Source organism: Hetaerina americana, unplaced genomic scaffold (genome assembly GCF_022747635.1).
Source record: "Hetaerina americana unplaced genomic scaffold, ioHetAmer1.1.p SCAF_65, whole genome shotgun sequence".
Classification (NCBI taxonomy): Eukaryota; Metazoa; Arthropoda; class Insecta; order Odonata; family Calopterygidae; genus Hetaerina; species Hetaerina americana.
In genome coordinates, this window is record NW_027287261.1 from 272,575 (window position 1) to 297,530 (window position 24,956).

The following is a 24,956-nucleotide window of genomic DNA, read 5'->3' on the forward strand; positions in this document are numbered from 1 at the left end:
ATTGAAAATACAGCATAAAATAAATAAAATTACAGTTTCACAAAAAAATTAATTGGGTGAAGTGTGAAAAGATGCATGCAATTGGGGGGAAAACATGAATTTCTGGGAAAATGTAAGATTTATAGGAAGAATTGTGCACTCATATCCTATGTGAAAACCACGGCAGAAAAACACCCCCAGTGGAAGGGAGGTATAAAAAAACCTGTGGAAACAAAGTAGAAATAATAAATATAAGTATATAAAATGTTTGAAAACTTCTTTTTTACTGATGGTTGCTACCATTGCTTGAAAGCTCAGCAATCATCACCTTAAGGTGTGATTCAATTAATTCCTCCAAGGTGTGGTACTGAGAGATTTTATGCAAATTCCATTATTATCTGTCATGCATGGGGTCATGGTAGTCCAGGGAGTACGGAATGGATGATTGTCACAAGAGCCTGGGATCTGTTCCCATACACCTCTGGACTAATGAGCACCCTCAGCTTCACCTGTGCTATGTGAATTTTATGGGTCTCAGATCTTCCTGGAATATCATATGCAGCACAGAGAAAGTGACTGACCCTAATTAATGTTCTCTGATAAGCGAATTTCTGTTGCGTTTAGTACTAGGTGAGCTCTACCATCACCTATTAAATCGCCCTTCGGATTAAACATGCACATGGTTTGGTTAGAAATGCCTAAATCTTTTTATCTCAGGCCTCCACTGTTCCTCTATGCATTTTAAATATTAATATTTTATATAATTTTAAATAAAACACAACCTGTTGTGTTTTTCAAGATAGCCTGCGTTAATTGCAATAGAATTGAATAAGAATGTAATTAGAATAGACAAAAGCTGTAATTTTTCCTGGAATAGAAATTTGGATTAGTTTATATTGTTTATAACATAATATTTAAAACATCAATATTAAAAATATCTAAATCATTTGTCCAGTAGTTTATATGAAATAAGTTCCTTGTTGTAACCAATTTATATATATGTATATTTTTATGTATATATATATATATATATATACATACATATATATATATATACATATATATATATACATATATATATATACATATATATATATATATTTATTTATTTATACAGAAACAGTTATAAGGAAAAGGGATAGGAACACACATAAAGGACAAACACAATAAAGATGGGGAAGGCGGAATCGAACGGATCACAAGAGTAAAAATATTTCCTAGACCGGGACTCGAACACTATCTATATATATATATATATATATATATATATATATATATATATATATATATAATTATATATATAATTATATATATAATTATATATATATATATATATATATATATATATATATATATATATATAATTATATATATAATTATATATATATATATATATATTTTTTTTTAAGTAATCTACCGGTTAAGGTAGGTTTTTGGATGGACACAACTACCAAACAAATATTTTATTACTCCTAACAAAACACAAAATCCATCATCCTACTCTATATCAGGTCCCTCTTCATCTCTGAGAACTTTCTTCCTCCCTTCATCTCGTCCAACAACCCTATCCTGTTCCTTCCCTTTCCTCTTTTGCCCAACATTCTACCCTCTATCACAGTCTTCAACATCCCACTGCCGGTCAACACCCCCTTCATCCACTTTTCCTGCCTCCATAGGATTGCTCCCAACAAACCCCTCTCTTTGCCCACCATACCAAGTACTTCCTCATTTGTTTTCTTCTCTGTCCATTTCACCTTCTCCATTCTTCTCCACACCCACATTTCAAAAGCCTCCAATCTACGTCTATCCTCCTGCTTCAATGACCACGTTTCCGCTCCGTACATAGCTACGCTCCATATCAAAGTTTTTACGAGTCTTTTCTTAACATCCTTACTCAAAGACCCCGTCATCAACTCCCTCCTCCTTGTGAAAGCCTCTTTGCCTAGCGCAATTCTTCTCCTTACGTCCCTACTACTTTGACCGTGTTGGTCCAAAACACTACCGAGATACGTGAACTGTTCTACCTGCTCTATTTTTTGTCCACCTATTTTAATGTTAAGCTTGGCCTTTTTCTTTCTAGAAAATCGCATAACCTTTGCTTTATTTATATTGATTCTCATCCCATACCTGTCGCACTGAATTTCCAATTCATTCAGCAATGCTTGCAGCCCCTTGGCTGACTGACAAACTAAAGCTTGGTCATCAGCAAACCTAACTGATTTTACGAATTGCCCGCCCACCTTCATTCCTACCTCCAGGTCTTCCCATGCCTCTTTGACCATTTCCTCTGCATACAGGTTGAACAGCAACGGTGATAAAGGGCAACCCTGCCTTACACCCCTTCCTAACACTGCCCATCCTGACTCCCCGTTTCCCACCCGCACCTGAGCAGTCTGAGACATGTACAGGTTGCGGATTAGCCTCCTTTCCTTCCAATCTATTCCTATTTTCTGCAGAATACTCATTAGTTTTTCCCAATTCACTCTATCAAACGCTTTTTCGAAATCTACGAAACAGGCAAATACCTCCTTGTTGTGCTCTATATTCCTCTCGATTAATAATCTCATTACTGCAATGGCATCACGCGTACCTCTCCCCTTCCTAAACCCAAACTGATCATCCCCTAAGTAATCATTTGCCCTACTCTCTATCCTTTTGTTTATGATCCTGAGAACAACTTTAGCTGAGTGGGATATCAAACTAATCGTCCTGTAGTCCTCACATGACGTGGCCTTTACCTTTTTCGGAATAGGAACTAAAACTGATCTCACAAAGTCTTCCGGCCAGATTCCCTCCTCATAAATACTACGGATCAGCCCATATAGCCTCTTCCTCCCACATTTTCCTAAGGATTTCAAAAGTTCCACGGGAATGTTATCTACCCCGACGGCCTTATTTAGTTTCATCTCCCTTAATGCCCTTTCTATCTCATTGTCTAGTATGCCTGGACCTAAGCTGTCTTCCTCTACGTCATTTTCTTTTTCAATGTCTAACTTTGTTAGTCTGAGTTCTTTACTATACAGTTCTTCTACATACTCCTTCCATCTCTCTTGGATCTTTCCTGCGTTAACTATTACCTTACCCGCCTTATCTCTAACTGTTAACATAGCTCTTCCTTTCTTACTTCCCGATAACGATTTAACTTTGCTGTACAGCGCACCGATTTCACCCTTCCTCTGCAGACTTTCCATATCCTCGCACTGCGTCCTCCACCATGCTTCTTTCGCTTTATTTGTTGCCCGCCTTAATTTATTGTTCAATTCTTTGTACTTCATTTTGCCTAATTCTGTATTTACATTCTTCCATTATATATATATATATATATATATATATATATATATATATATATATATATATATATATATATATATAGATAGTGTTCGAGTCCCGGTCTAGGAAATATTTTTACTCTTGTGATCCGTTCGATTCCGCCTTCCCCACCTTTATTGTGTTTGTCCTTTATGTGTGTTCCTATCCCTTTTCCTTATATCTGTTTCTGTATAAATAAATAAATATATATATATATACATTATATATATACATTATATATATATAAAATATCTTCGAAATGGAACGCTCATCGGCGACACACAAATATATAAAAACACAGATGTAGATTTTTAGAATATAGAGACACAAAGAAAGGACACTCACAATTTGTTATTTTACGTTTCAACAGCACGGCTGTCGTCTTCAGAATCAGAATATATATATATATATATATATATATATATATATATATATATATATATATATATATATATATATATATATATATATATACACACACATACTAATTACATGCCCCAATGCAGAGAGAATCTATGAAAGGTACTCACTATTCTGCCTCCAAAATTGACATTAAGCCTCATTAAAGTATTGTTTATATTACTGCCCCCAGTTCTTCTAAAATCAAAGTATATTAACTGTATCAACTTAAGTTGCATTATAGTGTGGGTGAGGTTTTTTATGATAAACTTAAAATGTATACCTTCAGATATCAGTTTGTGTAATATTTTTTGTCTCCTTGAATGTTAATTTTCCTTTATTTCATTGAAACTTTTTGAACAATGAAGCATTATCATTATGGAAACAAGACATCCGATAAGAGACGAATTTTATCTTTATAATTCATTTTTGAAGGCAAGAAAATTTGCCAAATGCTAGTGATGAATGTATTAGATATGTGATGTATTACAGTTTTAAGGAGTAAAAGTACCCTAGTGTTTTGATTGTGGGTAATAATTGTTTAAAATGAATTGAAAACAATTGAATAAATATATGGTTATTGTTTTTTTTTTTTTTAGGTTCTATGCTGGTGGATTCACCTTTCTTTGAAAGTGAGAAAGCATCCGAGTTCGGACGAAGAGGACGAAGTTGCTCTGGACTATGGAATAAAGAAAACCTCCCTCTACAGGAAGTTCGTCTTTCCTTGCAAAGCCCGATATTTGAAGGCAATGGGAAGGAATTAAAGTAAGTGCAATATTTCCATTAATGTAAATTATTATGAATATTTTTTCTTTTCTGATAACAAGGACATTATTTCATTACATTATTTTGTTACTTTGATAATTAGTTCTTTACAAATACCTGAAATGGTAGGAACATATCATTTGAAAAGAAATACTTCACAATAATTGTAAAGTAGACCTGAATCTGGCCGACATTTTTCATTTATTCCCTTTAAATTTTGAAATTATTCTTTAAAATTTCTTTGTTGACAGATTTTCATCTAGTGTTGGTTTTATTAGGATTTGATTTTTGTGTGTTCCCCAAGAACATGGTTAGGATGAACCAAAATAATAAAAAATTTTATGATTGAATGATATTTAGTTGTATACAAAAGTTCATTTCTGCCCATCATCAAGGTGTTGGAAATGTTAATGTAGCCCTTATTATTACATTTCAATTTTTAAGGAATGAACATAACTATGCAATCAAGTATAATGTATAAAAATATTTTTAAAAAATGTGTGTTTTGTGTTAGTGCAGTGAGTTTCCAAACTGAATGCTTGCGCTCCATTTTAATTTCCTTTAAAGCTTATTAAAATTGTCTATATTAGATAGATATGCTTTATGCATATCCTTAATCACTTTCGTAAGCTTTCTTTTATGCAAGTATAGCTTTAAGGTTGGCAAATGCCGTCTTAAATTATGTCCATGTTTGTGAAAATCAGTCATATTAGTTGCCAATGTGTAAAGTATACTATTTCCTCGTGTTTACACCTTTATTACTACTTCTATCAAGAATTAGGTGTATGTATTGTGACTTTTTGACATGCATCATGATTGTTGCTTGAATTCCTATGCAATAATTGTCTCAATTAATTATAGTCAAATAAATTGCAGGCAACTACACATGTAAAACCTTCTCCATGTTTAGTGCAGTGTGTGGATATTTGATCATAGAGAAAACCAATGTTGGATTAAAGGGGTCTGTAGAATGAACATATTAATAAACCCCTGTAGTTATTATACTTCTTATGGTGTGTGTGCCTGTGTAAATGCCAAGGTAGGCATATTAATAAAATTTGTTATCTCAGGCGTAACTTTGTGGAATTTGCATAACATATTGAAATGTAATGAAATAATTGACTTTGTAATTCCACACACTTTACAAAGTGTGTGGAATTACAAAGTCAATTTTTCATTACATTTCAATAGGCATATTAATATTGGTAAATGCTTTTAGAAGCAGTTTTTTTATTAGAAAATACAAAATTTGGAGGAATGTTTTTTCTCTTTCCATGACTTGTTTAGCCTTAACCTTAGATTTTTAAAATAATTTTGGACTTCCATGAAAATTTAATAATGCTTATTTTCTGTGAATTTTAGGAGAGGCAGTCATGGTGGTGGGAAAAAGAGGAAAAGTGCATTGGGAGATATTCTTACTGCAGATGATTTAACATTTCAATTGATGGAAAAAGATCATAAAATAAATAATTTGGAATTTTTGGTTGGAGAATTAAAATTGAAACTAGATGCTGCTACTAAGGAAAAGAAAAAGAAATGTGATTCGGAAATTCTCTTTAGCGATTCCAAATCATGCAGTAATTTGAAAAATGAAACCTCCAACATGCTGAATAGTTCAGTTGAAAATGCAGAAATTACTGTGAAGATCAACATTCAGTCACTTGAAGCATCTTTGGAAAAAGAGAAATTAAAAGTTGAATCCCTGGAAGAGTCACTTGAGACAGAGAGATTAAAAGTTGAATCCCTGGAAGAGTCTCTTGAGAAAGAAAAATTTAAAGTGGAATCCCTAGAAGAGTCTCTTGAGAAAGAAAAATTGAAAGTTGAATTGCTTGAATCTGCTCTGAAGAAACAAACGATTGAAGTGGAACAATTGGTTTTCAAGGAGAAAGAACTCCTTTCAAAAATTGAAGAAAATGAGGCAAATGCACTTAGTGAAAAGAGGGCTTTATTGAATGCATTTGAGAATATGTTAGATAAAAAAGACAATAATCATGAAATCGACTTGCTTAACAAAGTTGAGTCTTGCAAGGAAATTGCAAACAATTTGAAAATCAAATTACATGAGAGCGATGCGGTTATTCACTCCCTTACTTCAAAGCAAGATGAGTTAAAATCAGCTCTGAAAATGGAAAAACTTCGCTCTAATAAGGCAAGTAAAGAACTTAAAAATGTGCTAGAATGCATATCCAGTCTTACTGGAGACCTTGCAAGACTTACTGGAAAATCAGATGATATGGAATTGGTGGTAAATGATGAGGCCAAATCTATTGAAGAAAAGGGTGTTTTTCATTCCAAAGTTGCTATAATGGATTTGAATAAAGTAATAGAAGAAATGAAATCATTTTACATGAAAGAAATATTAGAATTAATCAAGCAAGCTGAAGGCCTGTCAGTAATGACTATGGGAATGGGTGAGGAAATTTCAACTCTGAAAATACACTTTGGAAAACTTGTAGTGGAATCAAATGAGATCAAGGCAGAAAGAAATGAGTTTGAATCCCTCCTCAATATAGAAAAGGAAAACATAAACAGCCTTCAGGCTCAACTTCAATCTTCATATGAGCATGGAATATCTCTTTCACAACAAGTAAGTGAACTGCTTGAGACTCTAAAAAAAACTGAGGCACACTTATCTTTTATGACAAAGAGTAATTTGGAAGCAGAAACAGATCTACTGACCTATTCATCACGAATTAATGAATTGGAAGAGGAATTGCAAGCAAGTGAGGTAGTGATTGCAAACTTGGCTGAAAGTGATGAGGACAATTTAGTAGAACTGCAGGAAGTGGCAAAGGAAAAAGATAAATTGAAAGATCAGCTTGTTGAAGCCTATGAAAATGTGAAGTCTTTATTGGCAGAAGTTAAGAATATGAGTGAGAATTCTATTCCTTCGGAGTCCTTGGATGCACTGAAGTCAGATTGTCTACAATTGTCGTCAGAATGTGAGAGCTATAAAGTGCAATTGAATGAGATGAAGGGAGCATATGTAGAGCTTGAGGAAAGGAACCGGCAAATTTTGGAGGAAAAGAGTCTGTTAATGAAGGAAAAGGATGTAGTGTTAGCTGAGTTTGAGCAGATGAAGATTGCCCACTCAAGATGGTCCAATGAGTTGAGAGATGCTCTGCAAAAAGCAGAATGCGAACTCTTAAGCCTGGGGAAGGAGAAGGAAATTCTTGCCCTGGATTTGACAACTGAGAAGGATAAAAATGAGTGCATGCGGAATAATATGGACAAAGTAGCAGGTGAAAATGAATCACTTTTAAAAGAGTTAGAAGGACTAAGACAGGCTTGTGACAATGAAAGTGGCCATCTGGAAGTTATTTCTTCCCTCCAAAAGGAGCTTGACCAAATCAAATTCTCAATCTCAGTGTGTACGGAAAGTGAAAAAGAATTAGATAGGCTCCTTGCTTTAGAGAAAGAGAAAACTCAATCACTTAATAATCAATTGAATAAATTTGATGCAGAAAAAGAGGAAATGATGTTAAAATGTGATCAGTTGCAGAATTTGATTTATGAACTGAAAAATATACAGAGGTTGGGTGAAGAAGAAAATGCAGAATTAGAAAACAATATATCCAAGTTAAGATCTTCAAATGACAAACTAACACAAAAAATACATTCATTGGAAGTCAAGTGTAGTGATCAAGAGCATTGTTATGCTTCAAAGGAAAAACATTTTGAATGCCAAATGGAGGAAATGAAAATTGAACTTCAAAAGAAAGTTAATGAAATTGAGAATTTAAGTTCTAAAAATTCAGAACTATTTATAATGCTTGATTCAAAAGGTGAAACAATATCTGAACTTGAGTCTCATATAACAATGCTAAATGAAAAAATGAATGCATATATTAATGAAATCAATGCAGGAAAAGTGACAATCATAGAATTGCAGGGTGATCTAAATGCAGCTCAAGATAAGCTGTTGTCAGAAACTGCCAATTTAAGAGAAATATCAGAAGAACTGATGAAGGAAAAACTAAAGGAAATGTTGTTGGCTTTGGAATCAGCACATGAGAAACTAAAAGTGCAAAATGAAGAAGCAGCTGCAGAGAAAGAAAATCATGAGAAAATCGTTTCTAGTTTAAGAAGCCAATTAGAGGAAGCAGATGAAAAGTTTGAATTAATTTTGAAACAAAAAGAGGAGAAAATTATTTCCCTGGTAAAAGAATTTGAACATGAAGTTGAGAAGCTCAATTGCAAGGTTCATGAGACGGAATCATTGATTTCAACTAAAAGTGATGTGGAAGCAAGGTTGGAAGAAGTTTCAGCTGAGAAGATGAAATTGCAAGAACAACTTGAATTGGCTGAAGAGAAGATGGAGAATTTGAGAAATGATGTGGCAGCAGAACTTGGAAATGAAAAGAGTAGCTATGAACAGAACATTGCCAGTTTGCAGAAACAACTTCAGGATACCACTGATGAGTTTGAGTTGATTTTGAAAGAGAGAGAGGGGGAAATAAGTGCCCTGGAGCATGAACTTCAGCAAGAAGTTGAGAAGCTTAGTGTTAAGGTTCAAGAGACAGAGGCATTGATATCTACAAAAAGTGATGTGGAAGCCAGGTTGGAAGAAGTTTCAGCTGAGAAGATGAAATTGCAAGAACAACTTGAATTGTCTGAAGAGAAAATGCAGAATCTGAGAAATGATGTGGCAGCAGAACTTGGAACTGAAAAGAGTAGCCATGAACAGAACATTGCCAGTTTGCGGGAACAACTGCAGGATTCCACTGATGTGTTTGAGTTGATTTTGAAACAAAAAGAGGAGAAAATAAGTGCCCTGGAACATGAACTTCATCAAGAAGTTGAAAAGCTTAGTGTTAAGGTTCAAGAGACAGAGGCATTGATATCTACAAAGAGTGATGTGGAAGCCAGGTTGGAAGAAGTTTCAGCTGAGAAGATGAAATTGCAAGAACAACTTGAATTGGCTGAAGAGAAAATGCAGAATCTGAGAAATGATGTGGCAGCAGAACTTGGAACTGAAAAGAGTAGCTATGAACAGAACATTGCCAGTTTGCAGAAACAACTGCAGGATACCACTGATGAGTTTGAGTTGATTTTGAAACAAAAAGAGGAGAAAATAAGTGCCCTGGAACATGAACTTCAGCAAGAAGTTGAAAAGCTTAGTGTTAAGGTTCAAGAGACAGAGGCATTGATATCTACAAAAAGTGATGTGGAAGCCAGGTTGGAAGAAGTTTCAGCTGAGAAGGTGAAATTGCAAGAACAACTTGAATTGTCTGAAGAAAAAATGCAGAATCTGAGAAATGATATGGCAGCAGAACTTGGAACTGAAAAGAGTAGCTATGAACAGAACATTGCCAGTTTGCAGAAACAACTGCAGGATACCACCGATGAGTTTGAGTTGATTTTGAAACAAAAAGAGGAGAAAATAAGTGCCCTGGAACATGAACTTCAGCAAGAAGTTGAAAAGCTTAGTGTTAAGGTTCAAGAGACAGAGGCATTGATATCTACAAAGAGTGATGTGGAAGCCAGGTTGGAAGAAGTTTCAGCTGAGAAGATGAAATTGCAAGAACAACTTGAATTGTCTGAAGAGAAAATGCAGAATCTGAGAAATGATGTGGCAGCAGAACTTGGAACTGAAAAGAGTAGCTATGAACAGAACATTGCCAGTTTGCAGAAACAACTGCAGGATACCACCGATGAGTTTGAGTTGATTTTGAAACAAAAAGAGGAGAAAATAAGTGCCCTGGAACATGAACTTCAGCAAGAAGTTGAAAAGCTTAGTGTTAAGGTTCAAGAGACAGAGGCATTGATATCTACAAAAAGTGATGTGGAAGCCAGGTTGGAAGAAGTTTCAGCTGAGAAGGTGAAATTGCAAGAACAACTTGAATTGTCTGAAGAGAAAATGCAGAATCTGAGAAATGATATGGCAGCAGAACTTGGAACTGAAAAGAGTAGCTATGAGCAGAACATTGCCAGTTTGCAGAAACAACTGCAGGATACCACCGATGAGTTTGAGTTGATTTTGAAACAAAAAGAGGAGAAAATAAGTGCCCTGGAACATGAACTTCAGCAAGAAGTTGAAAAGCTTAGTGTTAAGGTTCAAGAGACAGAGGCGTTGATATCTTCAAAAAGTGATGTGGAAGCCAGGTTGGAAGACGTTTCAGCTGAGAAGATGAAATTGCAAGAAGAACTAGAATTGGCTGAAGAGAAGATGCAGAATTTGAGAAACGATGTTGAAGCAGAACTTGGAACTGAAAAGAGTAGCTATGAACAGAACATTGCCAGTTTGCAGAAACAGCTGCAGGATGCTCAGGAAGAATTCAAATTGAATTTGAATCAAAAGGATAAAATAATAGCTAGCCTGGAGAGCAATATTAATTCTGAAATTATGAAATATAATGATAAAATAAAGGAGTGTACGCATCTGGAGTGTCAAAAAAAAGAACTTGAAAATCAAATTGAATATTTTTCGCAGCAGGAACAAAAGTATTTGGCCACAGAAAGGAAGTTAGTTACCGAGGAAATCAGAATAGAAATGCTTCAAAAAAGGTTGGATGAATTGCAGGTTACTTATACTGCCAGTGTTGATGAATTAAACCGATTGAAGTGCACTGAACATGATCTTCAATCTGATTTGGAGAAAATCAGAAAACATAACTGCGAACTTGATAATGCCTGTAAGTTAGCTAAAACAGATCTCTCTTCAGCTCAATCTGATTGTGCTAAGTTGCAATCTGAAGTCAATGTTTTAAAATGTAAACTTCAGGAAGAATCCACTAATAATCAGCAGCTAAGTGTACAGCTGAATATTGAACAAGAAGGACATTTAGCAGCACGTGCAGCTGAAGAAAAGATTTTAGGTGTTATTGCTTCACAGGATAAGATTATATCTGTTTGTGAAAATACCATGTCTGATTTGAAACAGAAGCTGAAATCAGAGAGTGAAAATTGCAGTGATTTAAGGGTCAAGTGCCAAAACCTTGAATCAAAGTTAATTGATATAGAATCAGCTGCACATGCTGAGTTATCCCAGCTGAAGCAAGAAAATGAAAACCTGATCGAGAAACTGAAAGGATTTCATGCAGACCATTCACAGAAGCCCAGTGAATATTTGAATGCACTGCAGGCTAAAGATGAACAGGTGAGATTTTTTATTTATAATTCCTTTTGTTTATGAAATCATGCTGTTGACCATACGCACACATTAATAACTGATTAATTGAAGGCATACAAAAAAAGGTTTGTTTTAGTTGTGAATATAAGAAGTTCACTCCATGGAAATTCAAGTAAATTTGTGCGTGTATACCTGGTGTTGGTATTTAACTCGGAAAATCATAAGTGCGTTACTGTGTTCCATGGTTTTTCTGTCCTTGAAAGATTGAGAATGGTTTATTGAAGAGAGAATTCCTAAACTTAAACTTTGAATTTAGTAATTTAATAAATGCAGGACCACCAATCTAGCCATATTGTTTAACCATTACATGCTTGCATATATATGATAATATTTTGCAGGAAAAATATATGGTAAATGCAATTCTTTAATTTTTTTTGTAAAGTTAATGTACTAAAAGTCTTATAGAAGATAAGTGAATAATAGTTTTTTTATGGAAAAAGGTGGTGTATCAGTTTTCAGGATTGTAAGTATTTCTGGAAAATTATAATTTTTGTCCTGTTATCTAGAAAAAGATAGGGAATGTTATCCAATTTCTACTAAAAATTATTTTCTGATGACATTATTAGGACATCTGTAGCAAGAAAGGATCCTTGAAGTGTAGAGGATGGTCTTGTATATTTAATGTCTCTTATATGGTTACATCAAAAATGCTTGTCCGTTTTCATTTTTACAAATATTCAATTCATTTGCAGCTGAAAGAGTTGGAAAATAAGATGACTGAAGCAGTGAAAGAAAGGGAAAGTTTGGTAATAGAACTTGCGAGAAGGCATGAAGAATGCCAAACTCTGGAAGCTAATTTGAGTCAAATGAAAGAGCAGTTGATTGTGTTAAATGGTACAATCAGTAAAAATCAGGAAGAGGTAGGTGTTTTACATTATTTAAAATGTCTTATTATTTCAATTTAAATTAACGCTCATTACACCAAGTCACCACTAGCAAATTAAGTTAAGCAATGGTCTATCATTAAAGGTGTGTTTTTGATGGGCTCAGGGAGTAACCACTGTGACACTTCTTACTCCTACCTAACATTGCAATAAATATGATAAACCCTATGATAACCTTTTACTGTGATAAACAATTCATTATGCCCAGCATGCCTTATATTTTCTTTCTCCACCTTGCTTACTCACCTTCCCCTCACTATAACCCTATGCTCATATCTCTAAAGCTTCCAATCTGCATTTATTTTTTTGCCTCAATGGCCAAATTTCAGAGGCATGCAAAACTACATTCCATATCAAAGTTATTCCATATCATTTCTTTACATCTTTAGTTAACTTGCATGTAATCAATGCCCTCTTCCTTAAAGAAGTTTCATTACCCAACACAATTCTTCAACATCCCTCCAACTTGGCCCATTTTCCTTGTGAAGACTTACTACCCAGACCACCATCATCCAAAATACCTCTTGCTCTAGTGGACTAATCTACCTACTCTAGATTATACACAACGTTGATGTTAACTTAGCTTTCCTGTTTCTCGAACTCCATCACCTTCATATTCTTATCATCAATTGTCATTCTCAAGTTTCCACACTGGTTGTATAATGCATTGAGTAGCAATTACAATCCTTTGACTGACTGACAAATTAAGGCTTGGTCACCTCCTCACCTAAGTAATTAACCTAATTAATAGTCATATTCTCCATTCCTTGCCATTTCTCACCTACCATTTCCTCTCACCAATGTATTAGCTAACTACAAGCATAATGTTAATAGAAAAATCTGTCTTGCCTACCACCCATTCTGATTCTGTTGCCTGCACCTCTGCATTCTGTGTCATATACGGTTATCAGATAATTCTGTCTATCCCATCAACTTACTCTTGCACCTTCTGCAATGCACTGGTTAATTATACTCCATATCCTCTCCAAACACATGTCCAAAATCCATGTAGTATGAACTACACCATGTAATTTTACTCGTAGTGAATTTTCTTACCTAATGCATTCTTTGTAAAAATTATGAAAGTAGTGTGCACCTATTACAGCCACAAAAGTGTGTAAATACCTACTATGAAAAGTGAAGGAACTGTGACGTGATCGTATTCAACTCATTATACTGAAAATAGCCAAGCTGTGACTTCTACCATACATATTTTCTTTGTTGGAGCAACATCCGCAGATTACAAATATGCTTTTAAATGTAGCTATTTCATTGATTATACGTATAATTCCTATGAGCTATATTTAAGTTTCTGGGGTGGTTTTAAAAAAATGATCCAATATTTATGATTAAATTAATCAAAGTTTTCCAATAAGAAAAGTTGATAATATTCTTTGAACTTCAACAAAAGTGAAGTAAATTGCCTCATCAATGTGCAGCATTTGCATTGCAATTTCTATACTTGTTGGTAGTGGTGAAATTGCTGGACATGCTCTCTTCAAAGGCTCTCCTGTTAGATTCAAAATGATGGAACCATGAACTTGGAAAGTGTGTTGCTCCTATTTCTACCAGAATGAGAACAACTCTGTTATTTCTCCTGTCAATCATACTAATGACAGTATTAAGTACCAACTTTCAATTTTCTCTCTCATATGGAAAAATTCTTATGGTATAAAAATTAAACCTTGTTTTTTTATCCATTCAATGTTAACTAAGTAATTCTTTTGCTATATTAACTATTATTTTGATTACATTTGCCCACTTTTTTTTTACTTAACTCATTTTTTTTAACTTAACTTGGAAAAGCATACTAGTAGTCAAAAAGCCATGTTCCAATTTTGCATTCATATTGCAATGTGTTTAAATGAAATAATGATAAAAAATAGCATTATAAAAAAATGTTAGTTATAAATTAGATTAGAATTAGCTTATTCGTGTTATTTTGATCACTGGACCAAATGAATTGTCCATAGATTTATTTAGAATTCCTTTCTTTATGCTACTAACATTTTACCTGATATTTTCCCAGCCTAGATCTGACTTTGTCTGAGAGCAGAAAGAGACATTTAAAAAAAATAAATTGGTGAAATTCTATAAACCTATACTGGTTCCATTTTTCCAACATGGGACATGATGGAAAATATTAGGGCCACACTCTTTATTTTAAAGCGGATAACAAAAATGAGTTTAATATTAAATATAATTATTTCATTGATTGTTTGTAAATACTTGCAAATTCTTGTGATTTTCAGTAATATTTTCTGTTTAATCCTGAATATGGCGATTAATTAAGCTCTGTTAAAGATGTGTTGTGGTTTATTTGACCAATTATAATGAATTACTAAGAACTCCAGAAGGCAACTGAGTCAGTGTTCATGTGAGTTTTTTTTCTAATAAACCATTAATGAATTTCTTTGACGCTCATCATAATCACAGGTATTGGTAATTAGCAGTATTCCTGGAGATCACCATAGATAAATTTGTATTATTTTGATTTGGCCCAAATAATACCTGCTTGAGTATAGAAGCCATCCATATGTATGAAAATCATCTGTGATTGTTCTTACGAAGTGTTTATAATCTAATTGCCTCAATTATGTTACAGTTAAATGAATTTAAAGAAAAATATAATGAAAGGGATGAGTATTCAAAGAGGATGGATCAATGGGCTGTCAAAATGGAGAAGAGGCTGAAAATCACGGAGGATTATAGACTAGAAGTCCAGCAAAAAGCCAAAGCCGTAGAGGCTGACCTGAGACTCAAAATAAATGAATTAAAGACTGAGAAGGAGGGACTGGAATATCAGGCAATGAAACCAGAACCAGGTAATATACTCAAAATATATCTTACCCAGATTATTAATGGTTAATTCTACATTTTGTGATTTCTTGATATTATGGTCAATCAGTAAATGTACCATCTAGAGGAAATTTCATAATACCATTCACACTGTATAAAATATTAATTTCAAGTAACAATATGGCATTACTTATTTTATTTTACTGGAAGCTGATGAAATGGCTGAATTTCAATTTAGGCCAGTTATTCACATTGTGTCATTACTGGCTTATATACGCTCATCATTTCTGTAAATAGTACCTTCAAAGGACCTAACGATTTTTCCCCATTATATATATATATTTATATATATATATATATACACACACACACACACACACACACACACACACACACACACGAGGGTCATCCGGAAAGTAGTACCCGTTCGTGAAATAAAGACACAAAAGTAAATATTAACAAACATAAAAAATTTTATTTGAAAGAGGATACTTTAAACTACTTCTCAACATAATCTCCAAGCAAATTAAGGCATTTGTCATAACGTGTGACAAGTTTCTGTATTCCTGCTGCATAGTCCTTCGCCGCCAGCTCATTGAGATACGCGAGGGACCCATCTTGCACAAATTTTTGCATAATGCAGATGGTGTTTAACAATTTCATGAACAATTGTTCGAGAAACATTGGGAAAATGCTCACAGATGTCATCAATTGTGACGCGCCGATCGTTCCTCACGAATTCGTCAACTGAGCTCACCAGTTGGTCTGTAATGACAGACGGTCTCCCCGAACGCTCATCGTCGTGTGTGTTCCCCCTCCCCATGTTGAAGTTGCGACACCACCGCCGAACAGACGACTCGTCCATTACATTGTCTCCATACACCTCCTTTAATTGGCGATGAATATCACATGGGCGAACGTTTCTTGCATTGAGGAATTTAATCACTGCCCTCACTTCACAACTGGCGGCGTTCTCAATTTTTTTAAACATTGTAAACAATCACAGAAACAACACAGGCAATGCTAGCGTCACGCAACTTGGCTCAGAGAAGGCAGACAAGCCACTGAAGCTATCTGACCTCGTCCAGCGGCTACTCGCGTCGTCAGCACTTCATGCGGCACGAACGGGTACTACTTTCCGGATGACCCTCTTATATTGTTTTTGTTGCTGAATTTTTACATCATTTGCCTGGAAAATTGTCTAGAACACCTGCTGTTTTTGCTACCACATCTAAAGAATGAGAATTATTGTTTAAGGACCAAATTTTATTGTGCTTAATGGAATATCATGAGTTCGGCAATTATTTCGAGTCAATATGCAGGAGCAAGAGGTACCATTAAGCCAATAGATTCTTGGGATACATCTCAAAGGATGGAAACGTATAATATTAAAGATAGATCTTTTCTCAATTGCTGACCTTCTAGTTTGGTAGATTATATATAAGGATTAAATTTGACTGGCTTGGTGGAAATGTTCTCCTGTAAAAATAGAAGCTGCTGGTTGAAATGGCATTCCCACTGACATAAGAGCTAGATGTAATGTAGCTCCCATTGTGTAATTGACACATTAAAGATGTCTGTTTAGCACTTCAAGCTTCGTTTGGTCAATTCCTGGAAATATTGTGTGATCCCTGGAATAATATTAGGGAAGCGTGAAAATTTTGATATTTTGAAATATGTAACCTCATGGTTTACAGGAGGTAGTTATAACTCATTTATTTCAATCTTACACAATATGTTAATCACTGGTATCACAATTCTCTCCTGCTTTTGAGGTTCAGCGCTTTTGATATATTGAAGTGGAAGTGTCCAAATCAGGTCTGTCCAAAACCTCAAATTTTCATAGCCTGAAAACTGTTGTTAATAATACATTTGTTTTTGAAACTGTATGTGTAGCTTAATTTATTAGTTAGCAAAATTTCTGGTAATTTATATTTATCTGAGGATGCCACAGAACTGCTCTTATTCTTACCTCCTGAATCATGAGGAGTCTCCGTTAGGTCTGGTTTGAAAATCCTGTCAAAAAATATAAGGCAACTTGTGACACAGTGATGAGTCACAAGCCATATGGGACGTCACAATACAGCCAGGCAATCATGCCAGGTCTTACTAGATCACTTTTTTTTGGATGGATAACATTTTAAAGTTCTCCCATGAGGCAAATCTTATAACTTTTCAATTTCCAGATGCACAATTGTTTTAGAAATAAAATGCCTTTTGATGATAACATGATTATAAAGAGCTGTTCTTATGCATATATATGTGTGTACACTATGAGTGTTGCCATGGATTTTCTTTTACTAATTTTAATTAAACATAGGTGTGACATCACCCTAGCTGTACCTTAAATTAATTCTGCTAGCCCTACTGCATTTCAATGTATTGATGTGTGTTAAAATAGCAAATAATGTATAGAGCAATTACTTATAGAATGAAGCTATTGCCGAGCCCATTTAAAAAAATGTCATTAACATTAACTCTTCTACTTAAAGGCAAATGGAAGGGGTCCAAGATTGGGGAAATATGGTGGATGTGGGGGATGGGGTGGGAGGGGGGAAAGGTTAGAGAGATTGGAGGTGGTGGTAAAAGAGGATGGTGTGAATCAACTTTATTAGTAAGGGGAAAATAGGCAGGATGTTGTGGGCCCCTTTTCTGTGTTCATTATATTTGTACTGTTCTTTTTAATATGAATGCATTTGTAATAGCCGAGCATATAGTCTGGGGCATGTTTTAAGAGTTTGATGTTGTCAGTTGTGATTTTATGTTCCTCAAAGATCATATGTTGGGCAACATAGGAGAAAAACCCCATTGAGATTTCCATTAACACAACAGTGTAGATAGCTAATCCCACAATTTCACTGCACTCGACCCCTCTTATTTCAATGGATAGGGTGATTGGTGGTGCAGCATATTATGCATGGTTTGTATAAAAAGAATTGCGAAAATTTTTGGAGAATAGATTTATTTCAGATATTGCTACAATACCTCAAAATTCTTCAAAGTATATTCCTTGAGCATCAAAACACTTTCGGCAGTGGCTCTTCCAATGACTCGAGGGCTCCCTGGTTGGCAGATTCCATAAGTTCCTTAAGGGTATGCGTGTAAGATTCTTTGGTGGCACCTAGGGTTCCATGGTGGTAACTTTAAAGAAAGGATTTCACTTTTGGGAATAGGAAGTAGTCTGCTGGCGCCAAGGGACTGTTAAGGGGCTATGGAATCATCGCGATGTCGTTGCATATGGTCTTCGCAAGCAGACACTCGACTCTTGGTTGCTCTTGGTTGTCTGTCAGGACCTTCGTAATGAGTTTAACAAAGATATTTTGCATTGCCAAATTTTCAGTGATAATGGTATGCACTTTCATCTCATCAATGCCAATGCCTAGTATATGCAATCATGCACACACTTCTAAATTCAATACTTCACGCTCATATCAGGAAAAAATTGTTACCGATACTTTTTATGCAAACCCTGTATGACCCTCTTATGTGGTGATACTATCCTCAACCTCTTAACAATGTCCCCTCTCCATCCCATGTGGAGAAGGGACCCCCATGACCGACATTTGCTACTGTACAAAATACTGGGACCTTTCATCTTTTCAGCAAAGAGAAGTGCAGCCAATGAAGCTTGTTATTAGTTGCTGTTGGCTTCCCCAAATTCCTCCTACATTTATTATGATGTTAAATCTCAGTATTGAATACCTTCCTCTAAACTTCATCCTATATACACAGCTGATACCAAAATACAGCTAATTATGAGGGAACATAAAATAATATGCGAGACATTCCTTATTTTTCAGGATCAATTTTTGTTGTGACTTGATGAATCTATAAAACAAAGAGTAGCTCATCCAAACATGGCTAATGAACTCTGCAAACAAAACTCAAGTTCACTTGAAGTGAAAATGTAGCTAGTAGAGACAGTTGTTACCGTTGATAGAACCAAAGCTGTTATCTACATGGAGTTAGCATTTCAAAGTTAGCGCTTGTCAAAAATTGAGAAAAGGTTGCTTACCACTGTGCCATTGAAGTGGATATATTTTCTTTTGTACAGTTTTTATGTCTAAATGCTTTTCAATAAAGTTTATAATTGAATTAATATAAATAGTTAATGATTAAAAAACTAATTTTTTATATTTTCTCATCTTCTTCAGCCAAGTGTAATTGCCTTCAGTTTGAGAGAGATTTAAAGAGGGAAAAGGAAGAGAAAGAGGCATTAAGATTGAAGGTAAGCCTTTTGGTTATTCATATTTATTAATAAATGTAACTCTGGGTGCATTTTAGGGTGCTGGGCTACTGAAGAGAGGTCTTGACTCCAAAACACTGTCCATGTGCGATATACTGTACACTAATCAACAGCTGGTTACTCAAATTCTAGAAAAGTTCCTGGAAGTAACATGTTTCTTAATTAGTGTTCTCCATTCAGAAGGAATTAATCACCTAAAGAGTGAGATATTAAATTGTACACTCTGTGTTGTACAGTAATAATATCTAATTCTAAAGATAGAGACGAAGTGCTGACTAGAAATTCAATTGATTGAATCAAATGAATATTGATTAATATAAAAAATTAAAATATTTTATTACTTTTCATGATAGATTTAATTGATCATGCCCTTGTTTAGTAATAATGATATTTTTTATTGTAAGCAAGGTTTTAAATAGCTGTGTTAACAGAATTTGAGTACCAGTAATGAGCTCTTTTCATTAATTTCATTGGTGATGGATTGACTTTGGTTTAAGTAAATGAATAATATGTATTAATTATGCTTAATTAATATATTATAATTATTAATTTAAGTAATCAATGTGTAAATATATTACTGATGAACTTATTCATAAAGTAGCTAATTGCATTAGGTAATACATATGTACTTGTAGGTGGCTTGCAAAATATAAATTTTGTGGGCAGGAATTCTGTTTTGACTGAATGAGCAAAATTGAAAATTCTGGTGAAGTGTGAGCACAGAAAATTTTTCCCAATCAGAATTGTGGGAATCAATGAGAAATCTAAAATAGAACAATGGTTTCTTGAGTTCTGGGAATAAGAAAAAGTCACTCGGGCCAGATCAGGAGGATAGGGTGGATGTTGCAAATTGATGTGGCCACATCGTTTTGATTGCCGGTCATGCCATGGTTGCGATTGCAGATCTTGCTATTTTTGCTTTTGAAAAGGAGTCTGTAGTCATTGAACCCAGCTTACTGACACCTTTGACATGTGTAGTTTTTTGTGAATAGCTTTCCACACATTGCCATAATTAAGGTCAGTCCCATTCATTATCATTTGGATGGTTGCTCTCCTGTGTAAAAGGATAAAGTACTCCACTTTCTTCACTGAGGCAGAATCATCAATGAGTGATGGTCTTTCACTTCTTGGACCAGTTTGAATATTCCTTCTCCACCTAAAAACTGTGTCATATGATGGGATAACATTTCCATAAACAGCCACTGTGGATTTTTACAAGCATTTTAATCTTAATCTCTAACTTTATAATCACAGTGAACACCTCTATCTTCTCCATACTGCAAGTTACTTCAATCTACAGCTTCCTCAAGTAAACATAACCAACATTAATAGCTGAAATTTGCAACATTATGAACATAGTGATTAATTAATTATTTAGGGGACTAAATTGTACACATATTTATCTGTTATTTCTAGGTAATAATTATGTAAAAACAATACCCCAACAAATTTTCTACCCATCTCCATATTTTGCCTCACTTCTCTACTCTTCTATGACCACACTTCCACAGTGCACTCCAGAGCCCATTTGGAATTTTGTCTTAAGCAAACATGGGTGCTCTTATTTGATTACTGGATAAATTGATGCAATTACGCTTATTTTTCAATCTCATCCAGTCTTTCAAGTTCAACCAGTGACATACATACTGTAAAAAGGAATGCCACCTAAGGATTGCTAAATGTTGATTTCTTATTTATCTAATTTAGGTGGATGAATGTAACAGAATGTTAAGTTATGGAGGAAAGTATGAATCGGCACATTCAAAGAGACTGGAAATGAGAGAATCCAGTGTTCAAACCACTACTGTAGAGGTGGTAGACATTGATCCAAATGGTTGTGGAGTTGTTCAGGTAAGTGCGCGAAGGGAAAATTGTGTTTAGTTTAGCTATTTTATTGAGAATATCCAATGACCCTAAAAACAAATGAATATTGCATGATTGTTGGACATCATAGAAATTTTCCAAGGACATTCTGAAAGTGGTATTTTAATGAAAACAATAGTCACTGTATACATTCATGAATTTATTGTACAAATTTATGGTTATAAATTTTTGGTCACAAAATATCCATCATGCATTACTCACATTGAGTGATATTATGATACCAACACATATGAAAAAGCTCTGTATATTGCTGGCAATGACAACTGATTTTTTTTTTCAAATGAATAATGAAGTAATTTATAGACATTATATTATGTATGTGTTTAGAATAGAGATTGCCTCTTGGAAATGTTTTGAAAGGGATACCAGTGTTTAAAATATTTCTTGTATATTATATTGATTTTCAGGGGTGAATTCGAAGCATATCTTGCACATTTTAGAAATCAAGCATCGAACAACCTAAAGTTAATCAAAAGTTAGGAGACATTTATTAGTTCTATGGAATTCAATGATTTTGTTTGTGAATGTTTGCAAATTCTGTTGTATTTTAATTAGACGGATTGACTACCACTTTTTTTCAGTTTTAAATGCTGAACTTTAATATAAACTTAGCTTTGAACATCAAAATTGAATATTGTTTAACTCAAGGAATATCCTTTTTTCTCTTATTACTTATCAAATAAAATGATAGGTTGACATTTATTACTACCTTTCTATTCAATTAATTATTATCTTGAAATAATATCATGTTTTTGTTAGTGATTTAAAATCAGGGCTTCTGAAACTGCATTATGTGGTGGACTGCCAATTTTTTACTTGAGGAATCTTCAATCAGTTGGTTTTATGTCATCAACTTGAGGGGCATTGTAAGTTGGTTAATGATGAACTTGTCCATGTGGCCATGCCAAAAATCAGTTGTCATTAAAAGGTTCAAGCATTGTGGTGTTACTGATCTGGCCTGTCACTTGACCCCTCTTGAGTCCGAACTCTTATTTACAACCAACCGCCATGCCTTGGGAGAGACTCTAGAAAACTTGGCCATTTACAGTTAGATTTAAACTTTAAAAACTACAAACTTTTGATAGTCTTGAACATCGTGTCCCTTGTCAAAAGTGGATTATAAGTGTCTTTTGATTGGCAATCTATGATAAAAAATATTTTCATTTTGATGAAATAAATTGTCATTGCAAGGGAAGAAGCATGGCAACATTGCTATCCTAAATGTCGGATTTGACCATTTCAAGGTGTGGCTGGAGTGTGGGAATTCAAGAAACTCAGCAAATTGCACTAACTTTAGTTCCCTTCTGTGGTGCTTGCAAATTACCATTTTTCTATTAATTATATTAAGTGCTTGTACCAGGAACAGCTGGTAAAAATATGACTTCTGTGCAGCAATTGTTGTAATTCTTCACCTTGGTATTGTTTTGGTCCTGAATATTGCGAGGGAAGTATTGAGTGTGATAACCTGTAATTGCATCTAATTACTTTTTTCCTTCAAATAATGTGATCACAAAAACTGAAAGGTTATAAAGTTAATTAATTTTATTAATGAGCCTTAATTTCCTATGTCACTGGTATTATATAATATCACATTAATTCCTTCACCAGAATGAGAAGATGTCAATCATAGACGTGGAGTCAAAAGTTGTTTTTACTTGAGTGTTCATGATGGATTCCTTGCATCAATTAGTTATGTTACCGCCTATGGGAAAAAATTGTCCATCTATTAGCAACAAAAATTCCTGAAAAAGTCTATACTGTTGAACATCAATGTACTAATTGCTAAATTTTATTCAAGCTTAGATGAAATAGACAATACCAAACAAATGATTAGATGTGATGATTATGATGACTGAAAACCTTTGAGAAACCTTTTGTATTACAGTTACAGCAAACATCTAGATCTTGAGGAAACATTGAAAAATTTATTGAAACCACATGCTTAGCAGTCAATAAATTCATACCAAAGTAATGTAATACATGAGAACATGGAACCGTAGGGGGCATAACGTGGAGATAGAGACTACATGGCAGTGTTGCCTCACTTCTATTCAACAACAATTTTTTTGCATGAAAGATGAAGTGATTTTTTATAGTAGATCTTCAACCAAAAGATGCTAATATTGTAGTTTTTAGTTTTTAAAGTTAAAATTCCACTGTAAATGGTCAAGTTCTCCAGAGTCTTTCCCAAGGTATAGGGTCAGCGGTCAATGGGAGGTAGGACTCAAGACAGCTCAAGTGGCAGATTGGATCAATTCAATTATGAAGCTTGAACCTTCTAATGACCACTGAAAACCAGTCATCAGGCATGGTTACAGAATAAGAACGAGATACCTATTTAATTCACTTGCAAGAAGAATCTTGACAAAGAGCTATTCCTTGTCTTGTCCATTTATGATCTTCCTGGGTATTTTCCCAGGAGTCATCAGTATTGTATTGTCTACATATTATTGTTAAAAAATTGGTAGATAGTCAGGTATACTAGGCATTAATGTGCCTCTTTATTAGCTATTATTGTTTTGATGAAAAATTATATTTATCATGCATCTGATAACAATTTTTTTTCAGATATGCCAAGTAGATTATCTTAACAAGCTAGTGAATAAATTGAAAAAAGATAAAGAAGACCTCAAACAAATTTGTCGAAGAAGGCACAATCAAAGAGAAGATCTAAAATTGGAAGTGAACGAACTGAAAGTCAAATTGAAAAGTTTGGAGACACAGGCTCATAAGAGCTGAGTGTTCATTAATGTAATTTTTTTACCCATTTAACGATTTTCCTATTTTTTACTATTAATGAACCACTGCTGTTGATTTAAATGTTCTCTTATAATACTGTCTCATTTATAGATTTTCTGATTTTTATTTTCCTTTCCATTATATTTAACAGGAAAATGTTTCTACTACTTCTTGTCTTTTGACAAAAGTGTTAAGATCACTGTATTAGTTTACTTAAATTTTTATGTAATTAAGTATAGAAATTTGTGTGTGATTTTTTTTTAAATTAAAATGTGTGTGTGTCTTAAAATATTTTTTCATCATATACTTGCATCCTCAAGAATATTTTTATATACCATGAATCATCATTACGAATCTTGCTGTGATTTCACAGTTCTTGTTCCTCCTGTGCTATTTAATAAAGCTTTTATAAATATTTAAACTCCTTCATGTAGTACCTTTAATCTGTCTACAAAATTGTAGTATGGAGGATGCCAATGGCCTTTGCCACCTCCTGACATATTTATTCTACACATAGATATTGCTACCGAAAAGGTACATGTGTAGCAATTGGACACTAGGAGACAAGTTTGGACACTATTCAGGAGCTGACCATGGTGATTAACTGTGATATTTCAATTTGTTTAGGTATTTTAATAATAGGAATTTTTATTGCTCAGAGTGACTGGTGAAATCAAGTCTTCAGTTATGTTAAGGTATGTATAAAAACAATGATACAAAGTTAAAATGGTGCAGCACTAACTTTCTCCTCCAAGAATTCCATTTTTGATTTTTTTAAATGCGCTTAGAGGTGTCATGCATATAGAGATATAATAACTGC

The 24,956-nt window shown here is 34.2% G+C and overlaps 1 protein-coding gene across 1 annotated transcript in view; it reads left to right on the forward strand.

Moving 5' to 3' along the window:
- The window catches only part of LOC139696004 (centromere-associated protein E-like), a 37,688-nt gene extending 13,310 nt beyond the window's left edge, over window positions 1-24,378 (forward strand). The window contains exons 10-18 of the mRNA XM_071594615.1: window positions 4,287-4,452; window positions 5,815-5,849; window positions 5,961-8,087; window positions 8,238-11,551; window positions 12,277-12,444; window positions 15,074-15,293; window positions 19,422-19,495; window positions 21,221-21,364; window positions 23,966-24,378. Coding sequence (XP_071450716.1) covers window positions 4,287-4,452; window positions 5,815-5,849; window positions 5,961-8,087; window positions 8,238-11,551; window positions 12,277-12,444; window positions 15,074-15,293; window positions 19,422-19,495; window positions 21,221-21,364; window positions 23,966-24,136 — 6,419 coding nt within the window. The 3' untranslated portion in view covers window positions 24,137-24,378. The remainder of the gene's footprint in view (window positions 1-4,286; window positions 4,453-5,814; window positions 5,850-5,960; window positions 8,088-8,237; window positions 11,552-12,276; window positions 12,445-15,073; window positions 15,294-19,421; window positions 19,496-21,220; window positions 21,365-23,965) is intronic.
- Window positions 24,379-24,956: the final 578 nt, after the last annotated feature.